Source organism: Neolamprologus multifasciatus, chromosome 18 (genome assembly GCF_963576455.1).
Source record: "Neolamprologus multifasciatus chromosome 18, fNeoMul1.2, whole genome shotgun sequence".
NCBI lineage: Eukaryota > Metazoa > Chordata > Actinopteri > Cichliformes > Cichlidae > Neolamprologus > Neolamprologus multifasciatus.
Window position 1 is genome coordinate 25646610 of NC_140456.1, and position 11772 is coordinate 25658381.

General features: G+C 39.8%; 2 protein-coding genes across 4 annotated transcripts; both read right to left on the minus strand.

Annotated features, from left to right (window-relative positions):
• Nucleotides 1–456: 456 nt before the first annotated feature.
• On the minus strand, nt 457–2193 carry rgs13a (regulator of G protein signaling 13a). The gene is made up of 5 exons (XM_085141394.1): nt 2029–2193; nt 1870–1929; nt 1706–1767; nt 1444–1610; nt 457–1333 (listed from the first exon to the last, which is right to left on the minus strand). Exons 1-5 carry the CDS (start codon nt 2109–2111, stop codon nt 1148–1150), a joined length of 558 nt encoding a protein of 185 aa, XP_084997520.1. The 5' UTR covers nt 2112–2193; the 3' UTR covers nt 457–1147.
• Nucleotides 2194–5558: 3365 nt separating this feature from the next.
• Nucleotides 5559–10850, minus strand: rgs1 (regulator of G protein signaling 1). 3 transcript variants are annotated; one of them, XM_085141396.1, is made up of 5 exons: nt 9757–10850; nt 9539–9622; nt 9373–9452; nt 9120–9286; nt 5559–8896 (listed from the first exon to the last, which is right to left on the minus strand). In XM_085141396.1, exons 1-5 carry the CDS (start codon nt 9765–9767, stop codon nt 8720–8722), a joined length of 519 nt encoding a protein of 172 aa, XP_084997522.1. In that variant the 5' UTR covers nt 9768–10850; the 3' UTR covers nt 5559–8719. The 3 variants fall into 3 exon arrangements, with proteins under 3 accessions (XP_084997522.1, XP_084997523.1, XP_084997524.1); XM_085141397.1 differs by lacking the exon at nt 9539–9622 and having other exon boundaries at nt 9373–9457; nt 9658–10845; XM_085141398.1 differs by lacking the exon at nt 9539–9622 and having other exon boundaries at nt 9757–10841.
• Nucleotides 10851–11772: the final 922 nt, after the last annotated feature.

Here is an 11772-nt window from a genome sequence, read left to right on the forward strand (position 1 = left end):
ACATGATTACTAAACTTGCTACTTTAAAATAATTGTCAAAAAAGCAAAACAAAGGAAACAAACAAAACAATTAGGCTCTCGAGGTCCTCCTAATTTTCAGTGTGTTTGCGTTGAGCTAAACTAAGCTAACGTAGTTATATGAGGCCAGCTGCTTCCTGTTTACATCCTGTGCAAAGGATTTTTTCTTAAAAACAGTTAAAAAGAATTACTTCTATAACATGGGAAAAAAAATGAGGCCACAGTTTCAAGATTAGGTGTCCTGGTACGTTGTGCTGTTCTACATATCATAAACCCACTGGGTAGTAAATACTATAACTGTGAGACAGTTTATGAATGACTGAGAAAAAGAAATGAATGAACTGCTGACTAAGTCACTTCCTGTATTCTTAAAAAGGTGTTTAACTAAAGCTTAAGCGGCTCTTCTTTGCGTCTCAAAAAAACCATGTAGTCACAATGTACATTTAAAACAGTTTGTTTTTATTATTTGTCACAAACCCATTTATTATTCACATTCGCAAACTGGAATACATTTTTTAACATATAGCTTATAATAGATTACTATCATTACAATGTATCGGCTTACTGTGTCAGCACTGATGTCACTATGTAAAAAATGTTAAATTCACAAGGCTGTGCATAATATCCACATCTAGATACATCTACTTTTTTATTGCTTTAGTGAAATAACAATAAACTTCAGATGATGTGCATGTGCAGATATCGGATTGTGCAGTTTCATTTTGTGTGATGGCGTTGACCACACATGCTTCCTGGTGCCTCACTCAGAAAGTCCCCAGCATTCTCTTTAGAGAACTGTGGTGTTTTGGGAAAGCAGTCGTGACCTGTACACAGCATTTCCAAGCACACTGTCTGCTTCTTAGCAAACTCTTCTCACAGATTTTCACTAAAGTGCCGGCTAAGTCTTTTTAACAAGTTCAGACGAGGTCTTAGCCACTCCCAATTTATTTTCCAAGTCTTTAGAAAATTATGAATGTAATGGAAATGAACTGGGTTTAGTTTTGGTGTCCATCACCACCTGTCTCAGGACAAACAAGCAGACGTCACGGCTCCTCTCAGGTAGTCCAGTACTGGGCGTAGCGCCAAAGTCCAGCTTTTACACACATAAAGTCTCAGGCGTCACTTCTTTTTACATGTTCACCGATTGTGATGTGGAGTCCATTAAAGTCCTGTAAATGTCAGACTTGAGGAAACGTGGGTAAGAGTCCCTCTCCATTAACCCGTAGACGATCTTTTGAGCGTCATCAAAACACACTGTAGAAGGCGCCTCTATGTTCTGCTGGATCCTTTCCCTCGTCTTTTGATCAATGTTGATCTGGAAGCAGAGGAAACATAATGAGGACCAATAAAGAAAAACTAAAGCAGCCAGCGCTCCTTGTTCTGTAAAGTGCCATAAATCTGTCTGGATTATCAAGAGCTACATACCTCTCTGGGAGATTCAGCTTGAATGTAGCGTTTGAAGATCTTTTTCGCCCTGGATGACATCCTGAAGGAATTTCTTATCTTTTTAAACTCCTCACAAACCACCCAAAACTCAATGTTTTCATCACTGAACTCCGACTTCAGGAATGCTTGGAATATCTTCATTCCATCTAAAGATGGTAAAAAAAAAGATCTGCAGTTAGTCATTGTTTTCAGCATTTAGTGACTAAGACATGAGTCTGAGACAGTGTATTGATTAACTTACATTTGGATGAAAGAAGCCTCTCAAGTGATTGTGACCACTGAGACATATCTTCAAAACAAAGCCTGTAAACGAGGAGAATAAAGTTAGCACAGTTATCCATACATGAAGCATAAAATATGAGCAGGGTTTGCTTTTAGCTTGTAGTTGAGTTTTTTCTCACTTACCCCTCAGTTTTTGTGGCTTGGGATGATTTACACTGCAGCCGATACTTCAGGTTTCCCCCTCTGGTTAATCAAACAGAAACGAACAAAAGTTATTTTACTTATATTCAAACAAAAACAAGACAAGATGTGATGATATTGATTGGCCAGAATAAATTTTACCTGTATTTCTCTGTCTTCTTGTTGTCAGTGTCCATGTTGATTTGCTGAAGCTCCTTTGTTGGAGATGTGACTAAACCTGGCATGGCAACAGTTCTTTGTACATGTATGACTAAATGTTGGGCTCTTAGAGAGTTATGAGATCTCTAACTGCGTCTGTTTGACGAGCCCGTGCAGCCTTGCCTTATATATCCGCAGAGACGAACGTCACTTCATCATTCTGCAGCAACCACACGACAAAGAGGAAGTTGGGGAATGACGCAAACGAGCAAACGGACAGACAGCAAATAGCTACAGGTTTCTGTTCGTACTGTACTCAAACGTGCATCATTACTTGTTTGGTTTAAAGTCAGTGGATGCAAATAGGCCAGTGGAAATTTCTGCAGCAGATAAGCAAATGCTTTAATCTCTATTCCACTTTGCCTCGAGAGCCAGTACCACTGTTCTAACTTTTGGAAACATTAGTGAACTAGATGCTGAGGCTATTTCGGCTCTCACAGTCAAATTTAAACATAGCATGTTCTTGCTCCTTAGCCTTGTTGGGTATTTGCATTATATGGGCCAAAAAACCCACTGAGATAACGAAAGACTGCATCTTTGCATTAGCTAAAGCAGCGGTGTCCAGTTAAATGCAGAAATTCCTCTGCTCTCTTGAAATATATATTGTATTTTTAAAAGAAGAAACACGTTCCTGCATTTGAAAATGATAACCTCTGAGTTCACTACAGTCAGAGAGTCTGGCGCTACAATTGTGCGTACACCACCGTGAGCTCTAGCCTCTAATACAGGAATGTCAAACATGGACAAAGTGTGAAACTCAGCCCATTGGCTTTGCAAGTATAAAAATGATCTTGTAACATGGGTACGAAAATGCATGGAAAGAATAAAAAGATATGTCTAGATCTTGACAAACTGTTTCAATCATAAAAAGTAAAAGAGTAGTTTTACAACACATGTGAAGGTTTGTGCTTTTCTTATGTATGGTTAATAAGTCTCTGTAGATTCTCAGTCATCGAGGACATGGAAGTTCTAAGTGGGGGCTGTCCCTTTTCACACCTTGCCTCATCACATGAGTCAAGGTGTGAAAAAGGTTGGATGTAAGCCTCAACACTGAAGTTTACGGGAAGCCAACACAGTAGCTACTCTTTGACTGCCACCACCCTCTGGAATACAAACTTGGGGTTATCAGGACCCTGCAACACCAGGCAGAAAACATTACCTCTGAGCCCGAAGGAAACAAAAAGAAACATACACCTAAAGAAAACACTTACAACATGTCGTAATTCCAACTGGGCCTTCATCAAATCAGTAAAGATCCACAGTAAAGGTCAGACAACAACTAGCGAGAAACAGAGTGACAAGCAGAACAACGTTGTCATCCCTTATGCATCAGGTTCGTCAGAGAAACTCAGGAGAGTTCTCTCTAAGCACGACATCTCAGTGCACTTCGGACCCAGCCACATACTCAGACAAAAACTGGTTTATCCCAAGGACAAAACTTCCAAACACAAGCTAAGTAATCCAGTGCACGCTGTGCAGTGCGTCAAGGAGTGCTGGGACCTCTACACTGGAGAAACCAAGCGGTCAGCCACTTCAACAGTACAAGACTCAGTTGAACATCTGCACCCAACGGACAAAGGTCACTCTTTTAAGGACGCCAACGTTCACATTTTCGACAGAGAAAGTAAAAGAGGCCATCTACGTCCACTGTGAACAACCATCATTGAACAGAAGGAGTGGATTATGTCACCAACTGTCTGCCACCTACAGTGCAGTCATGAGCTCGCTTCCCAGGTGTCTCAACCCCAAGTCACATCTTGCATCAGGTGACCTCAACAGGTCACATGATGTAGTAGCGCGAGATCTCACAGTGGTTACACCTGAAACCTCCAGTGGTATCACCCATGCCTTTGTTCAAACCTTGGCTCATGTGATTAATAGTGAGTACCTCTTAGGGACAGTCGCCACTAGGTATTAAATACCTGTGACCCTCTACCTTTTGGTTTACAACTGAAGAAGCCTTTTGGATGAGAGCTGAAATGTCTTTACAAAAGCTTAAAGAAGTCAAGTTGTTCTCTTTTTCAAGCTCCTTAAACTACAGGTAATAAGATATCTCTCGCTAGTCATAGTCTGAAATGTATATGCATGGCTTATTTAATGTGAACTTTCCTTGTATTGCATCACATGAAAAGAAAGTTAGGTTATTGTGCAGCTCTTTTATTGATCTGCACACTTAATATCAAATTGGGGTACATCTAAACCAGGAACTAAAGTGACTTTGACACCACGGCTCTATTTGCTAAATGTTAATGTTAAACTGACCTGACGCAATATCACAGTTCTGCTTTGGCTATTTGTAAATTTGTCAAAGCTAACTGAAGACCTTCGTTCTTTAGTAGCATTTGCTATTTGCTTCTAAATTCAGATAAAACTGAAGTTATTATACTCGCACTATACTTGCACAGAGGGGCTCACTTGATTGATGGGGTTTCTCTCTATTATTGTGGGGTCTCTATATTACAATACAAAGCACCTTAAAGCAAGTTTTATTAAACTGAACTAAACTGAACTGAATTTGCCTTTGTGGGAGTGACTTAGTAAAAGTTTATCCCCCCCTTTGGTGTTTGCAGCTGATTGTACAATCAAATCAAACCAGCTATGTTATATGGTTTCATAAATCTCCCACATGACACCTAACCTTTCTAGAAATGAGTATTTTAACGCCCATATGGTGAACAAATTCAAGGTTCAATGTCAGATGATACAAGAACAGCTGACATGCTGACACACCTCTTTTGTATCTACTTTAACTGCGGCTCAAACACTGCCTCATAAATTATGCACCACTTTGTGGTAAATTTCTCTTGTGTCTTTTGGCAGACTTTTATAATACGAGTTTTGTTTCTGTTTACAATCTCTTGCCGGTGGAGGCAGAGAGGAAACACGGGGGAAAGAGAGGGGGGCGACAAAGGTCACATGTCGGAACCAAACCAGGGACAGTGTGGGTTATGTGGTGTGATTCTTAGACCACTAAGCCCCCTCAGTGTTTCCATTTTAGACACAATTGAAGCTCAAAGGCACAGAAAGTATAACACAATCACTGTTTTAGAAACGTAAAGCTCGGGAAACATTTTGATCTAAAACCTGACATCGGTCAACACCATGGAGGAAAAACTACTAACGTCCTCGATCAGCATCCTTAATCCTTCCCCAGTCCTGTGAGCTGTGACAGTTTGGCTTTCCCCTGTCCTCCAACAAAACCTCTTAAGAGACAACAAGTCGTGAAACTGCTTCACTCTTCACTTCCTGCTTCTTTGTTGACAGGAAACTTTCATCTGTTCTCTGGAGGTCTAGAGTGTTTTTAAAATTCCAGTAACTCCTTTGTATTCATAAATTTATATACATTTCAGTTTTAGTTCCTCTCTTTTTGTGCCCCAGTTTAATCCCATTGATGTAAGCAACAGATAACATAGATAAGCACTTCATGTGGGAGATGTAGGTCAACTTCTTCTTCTTCTTTCCCCCCCCCCCCCCCCCCCCCTTTTTTTAATGACTGTTAACTTTACAATGAAATACTAGTCAGCTAGGTTACACCTTCATGAGACGTTAATAACATTTTATGAACTGCTTTAACAGTTGTTTCCTGTTTTTCTTTCTTTTTCTTTGGACAATTCATGTATGTTTTAATTTCTGGAGCCACTTGGTGTGTCAAATATCAAATAGTAGTACTTTCTATTATTAGCTTATTATTATCAGTAAACAGATGAGATTTTATTGAGAAATGTACAAAAAAAATGTATGAATGAATATTGTCCACTTATGCTCCAGTTATGCCTCATCATATTGCACCATAGTTCTTGTATTGTATAACTAAATCCTCAACAAGGAGAAGGCCAAACAGCTGCTAATCCTGCATCTCTGAGAAGAGTTGAGGTTTCCTTACAGCTGTCATTCACTAATTGACTCTAAAATCCTTTTTACTTGGAAACCAGTTATTAAGGGTTCTAGCTGCTCTAAAAAATGGGTCAGCGTTGCTCTCTGTCTTCCTTTTGTAGCTATCTTGTAAAATGACTCAGCAGATATAAGTGTGCTTCACAGATGAACACTGTTGGTTAGTTTCTTGGTGTGCCCCTTTGCTGTTTCACTTGTTTAAAAGCCACATTTAAGGGCAAAGACAAAGTGACAGTCATCAGGACCCATCGTGTTTGAACCAAGAGTGCCACTTTCAGCATCCTAGCATGACTGCAATGCTAATGCTATTCAGTATGCTACAAATATGGCTCTTGTCTGTTCCCACAGCAGTCTGTCTAGCAGTATTGAAAAACACAAATGCCGTGCCATTGCGGCACTTTAAGTTCATTTATTTGCTCATATGACTAATGATAGTGCCAAAGAAAAAAAAAGGTTAGCTTTACAGGCTAATTTTAATCTGTTGTTGTTAGTGTGTTCTTAAAACAGAAAGCTAACATGAGAAGAAAGATAGAGTTGAATTTATTGTCTGGAAATTATCAACAAGCATCAACAAATGAATAAAATAAAAAATCACCCAGCAGTTGCTGAAGTATTTTAGTTTAGTACTGATGTAGCAGCCTGCCTTATAGCAAAAAGCCTCTCTCAGCTGCTTTACTGTACCTGGTAGTCTGCTATTGGAGATTTTTAATGATAACTTTTCATTTGTTTTCATCATCTGCTTTTGATTTCAGCGTCATACTACTATTTCAACTCACTCACTTGTAATGTTTTGCTGTAAAGTTTCAGTAAATCTACGCTATCAGCTAAAAGAATGAATCCTAATGTCTTTATGGCAGCAATAGATGTTCGCACGATTTCACAAGATTTCCTCTGTTGTGAAATCAACTGAAAGCCGCTGGCTGCTGAAGAGTTAACAAATGTTAAGAACATGTTAGGAATGCATGAAGGGGAAAAGAGCAACTAACAACAGTCATGTCTGTGAAAAAAAAAGGAGCTGTACATAACCTCATTCATGTGTAGCGGTAAATGTAATCAGTTTCTCCTGAGGTATACAGTGCTTTGTCTGTACTTTTCTTGTGAGTGACAGGAAACACTTTCTGTCAAAATGCAGATGTGCCTGTGGTGACATTACTGTTATTGTTATCTCATTTTCTTTACCGGTCGCAACACCCATCCGTGAATTTCCTCCAAATGTTGTGACTGTGAGAACCCAAACCTTCTTCAGAACCTTTCGTTTTTGTCTTTATCACTTCCTGCGCTCAGTATCCTGCAGTTTTTGCTCGGCTACACATTTCTTCATGAATGCGTGTGTAGAGCAAACACCCTGTTTTTCAAACCCAGTGAACTTAGTCTTCCTCCCACAAAGAGGTGAGAGCCACCAGCGTTGTCTCAAAGAAGAGGAAGTTGCGGCAATATGTCTGCACAAAACAGAACGCCGTCTTTCAAACATCTGAAACAGCTCTTAAAATAAATCCCCCCGCCAGCCCTCACACTCAGTACCACCAACAGAAACTGAAAAAAAAAATGTCCATCCACCACTGAGTAGTCACACGGAGAAACCATGCTGCGCCCACATCCACTTTCCAAACAAAAAAAGGGACATCAGTGAAAATGTGGTATTTTGTACTTGACATTCATTATGTTGATTCATATTACCTTCATATGAACATTTTCTCTTTTTTGTCTTATTTTTGTGGACCTGAACATTATGTCTAAATACAAAGTAATAGAAAGCCTGTTTTTTAGAGTGCTCTTTTCCATTTGCATTATTTTTGCATAGACTATTATATGAGCTAGTAAAGTTCACCCTGTCCCTGCCAGAAATAAACAAACGCAGAGGAGAACTGTGTCATACTTTCTAAAAACTGTATTGCCTCACAACATTTTGAAGGGATATAAAATACTTTTTAGGGATAACATTAAACTAACTTAGTTGTGACTGAAAGTGCACACCCACAAGCCCACGTCTGATGAGGCAAATGTAGATTCAGACTCCTGATTCATGCAGTTCCTCTTCACGTAAACGTTCTGACTTCTTAAAACTGCTGAGCAGATGACACACAAACTTTAGTGGAAGTCTCAAGTATTTCACTGTCCCCAGGCTGTGCTTCTTGTTTAATGAACGACGTAAAGAACTCTGTTGCCATCTGCTGTTTGTGTGACAAATGACCACATTACAGTAACCCAGGTGATTTGCATTGCATACGAAAAGACCACACCCAGATGTCACTTGGCTGAATAGGTTTTGTTTTTTGATATTTCAAGAAGTGCATGCAAAGCAGACAAGAAAACGTTCCATAGAACACAAAACTGAGGCAGAAATGTAACAATATTTATTCACATAAGAAAGTGGAAGTTCTCAGAGCGTAAGACAGTTTATATTTGCACAAAGTGTTATATAAAGCGTTGATAATACTTTACAATAAAGGAATTATCTTCATTATTAACTGTATGTGGGAGGGGAGAAAACCAAAGAAAAGACTTATAGGCACTTTTTTTTTTTACTTAATTAAGGGATAAAGTATAATACAAGCTGTAAATTCAACTTAAGCTACTAAATCACACAGACTGAGAAAAAAAAACTACCTCCACTAGACTAAGGATCTGGATTGTATAGGATAAACCTGTTATCCACGCTGAAATCAAAGAGTGCTACAGCAGATCAGAATTGAGCCGAAGACATCATGAGCCTCGGCCTGAGAGGCCGTCATTTTTAATACAGTCACCTTGAATCATTTCTCCTCAGGAGTCCCTGATAGATGTCAGATTTTAGGAACCGCGGGTAGCAATCCCTGGCCAACAGACTGTAAATGTGCTTCTGAGCTGTATCAAACGAAGCCAGGGTCGGCTTGGAGATGTTATTTGTAATGTTTTCTCTTGTACCGCAGTCTATGTTGATCTGGAATCAAGCAATGTCATACAAAAACTACATTACAGGTGTTCCTTCCATCATCACCAGCTGTCTGTCTGCACAGAAATCTGCTTACATTTCTGCAATTTTACCACCATGAAATGCAGTTTTATTGCAGATGCTATGTGACTATAGATCTACTAACTGCTAAAAAATTAATATGAAAATTTAATTCCAGCAAAATCCTGTTTTATATGCTCAAATTATTTACCTGTCTTGGTGATTCTGTTTGGACAAACTCAGAGTAGATCCGGTTGGCGGAGGAGATCATCTCTGGGACTGTCTTAATCTTTTTGTACTCCTCACAGGCGAGCCAAAACAGTATATTCTCCTCGCTGTACTCTGACTTCAGGAACTCCCGGAAAGCTATCTGCCCGGCTAGAAGTCACAGACCAGTGTAAGCGAGTGGGAACCATGCACATGCAAGCAAATATATATCATACAGAATCAGAAGAGACTCTCACCTTTACAGCTGAGGACTTTGTCCACAGACTCACTCCAAGTCTCAACATCCCCAAGTGGATCCGTGGGAAAGCAACACAATCTACCCTTGAAAAGAGCATTAAGATCTATCACTAGCCCAAATGTCTGTGACCCCCCACATTACAACACCCCGCCTGCAAACCGTACCTGCAAAGCGTCTTTTTAAGACATCTCAAAGATTTGTTAAATGCATCAAGCACCTGAGAGCAACCTCCTATCAATACAAGACCCCTTCAGAAATAGACACAGTCCAAAGTTAGACTTACAGTGAATGGAAAGCCTTTTGGCATTTTCCACATGGCTGCTGTAAGTTGTTTCCTGCTGAAAATGGTAAAGGCTGAATAATCAAATATGCAGTAACTCACTTTATCGCCATCTCCTCGTCCTCTACAAAGGGAGACAGAGATAAGATCCTGCCAGACTGAAGATGGGGTTGTGATTGTTTGGAAATGAGAGAGTCAAGTGAGTGAACAAATCTAAATGACCCACGCCCAGCACGAGTGGAATATATGGAAATCTGTATGCAAAGTGTTATTGTTGGGAGAGACAGGGCATCCGTCCATGTCTGCGGTACCTTGAGGAAGGGAGAGCTTGACTGTGATTTCAATTCTACTAACTGTTGACCAACATTAACCTAGACATGGGAGATACTTGCATCACACCAAGGCTGAATAAATAAATAATTCCAGCACATGAATTTCTTACAGTCATTTATTTGCTGCTTAGTAAGAACTGCAATCAAGTTGTTTTTCTTTTCTTTTCTTTAAAAAAAAACAAAACAAAACAAAAATGAGCCTGATTAAGAATATAGGATACAGGGCCTGCTGTGGCAGAGCACAACATGCGAGATTTAGAATATGATTTAACTAAACTAATGATTGGTGATCAGGAAGCTCTGGAAGATCCTGGCCATATGCAAATAGCCATAAACAAATTTGCTGTTAAGGAGAAGCCTCGTCATTCTCCCATTTGCATATTAGCAGTGTTATGTGACAATAGCACAAGTCAGCTCTGATTTATTAGTATGCCTTCAAGTGTTGTGATAGAAATGTTTTATGTTCTTAGATTAGACTACCGCAAGAGCCAATCTGTGCTGACAGAAAATTAAAGTCTCAATCTAAATGCTAATGCTAGCCTGGAATGCCAACAGTGGGAACGGTAACATGCTGGTGTTGGGCGGATGCTGTGTAACCATTACTATATTGTCTTGTGCAAAAGTCTTGAGCTACCCCTCATTTCTTCATATTATGCTTCCAAGAAGCCAGAGTCCCGCGTGATTTTTCCAATGCAGTCCCAAGAAATACGTTTCCAGGCTTTATGACGGGCCTTTTAAAATTTTCTTTGGACATTTCAATCCACTCCTTTTACCTGATCATTTTCAGAAGATTTTTTTCTTTACAGTACATAACACTGACTTATGAATCATTCGACCATGAAAGAGGTACTTAACATATTACATGACATATAACATATATTACACTTATCATATTTAGCAAAGAGCCAAAATACACAGTTTGTTTTCATTACTTTGGTAAAAAAAAAAAAAAATGCCAAAGATAACACAGTTTACAGCAATAAAATAGTATTTTTGCAATAAAAAATGATTCCCAATGAGCTATTAACCAAAAAGTGGCCTATCTGAGCATGGTGTGCAGTGTTTACTTAAAAATTTGAGGAAAATGGACAAGTAGAGGACAAAAGAAGAGGTGGCACATGAAAAGTATCTGAGAGCTGTGTCCTTAAGAAATAGGAAAACAATCCAATAAAGACCTGACAAAGGACCCAAAGGAGCCATCTGGCCTTTCAATTGATTCATTTACTGAAGGAAGCCATTTTTAACAATTACACAAGACCTGCACTGAAAATTTAGTGGTGAATCCAAAACTGAAAATTTTGGTTAAACTGTCATCATTGGTGACAGAGGAGGTCAGGAGAGAGGTATAATGGTGGTAAATGGCCTGTATTTGTTTAGCGCTTTACTAGTCCCTAAGGACCGCAAAGCGCTTTACACATCCAGTCATCCACCCATTCACACACAGGTGACAGCAAGCTACATTGTAGCCACAGCCACCCTGGGGCGCACTGACAGAGGCGAGGCTGCTGGACACTGGCGCCACTGGGCCCTCTGACCACCACCAGTAGGTAACGGGTGAAGTGTCTTGCCCAAGGACACAATTACCGAGACTGTCCGAGCCGGGGCTCGAACTGGCAACCTTCCGATTACAAGGCGAACTCCCAACTCTTGGGGATGTCTACAGCCATCTGTAAAACGTGGCAGAGGTTGTCTCATGGTTTAGGGCTGCATTTTAGAATAGAATAGAATAGAATTCAACTTTATTGTCATTGCACATGCACAGGTACAGGGCAACGAAATGCAGTTT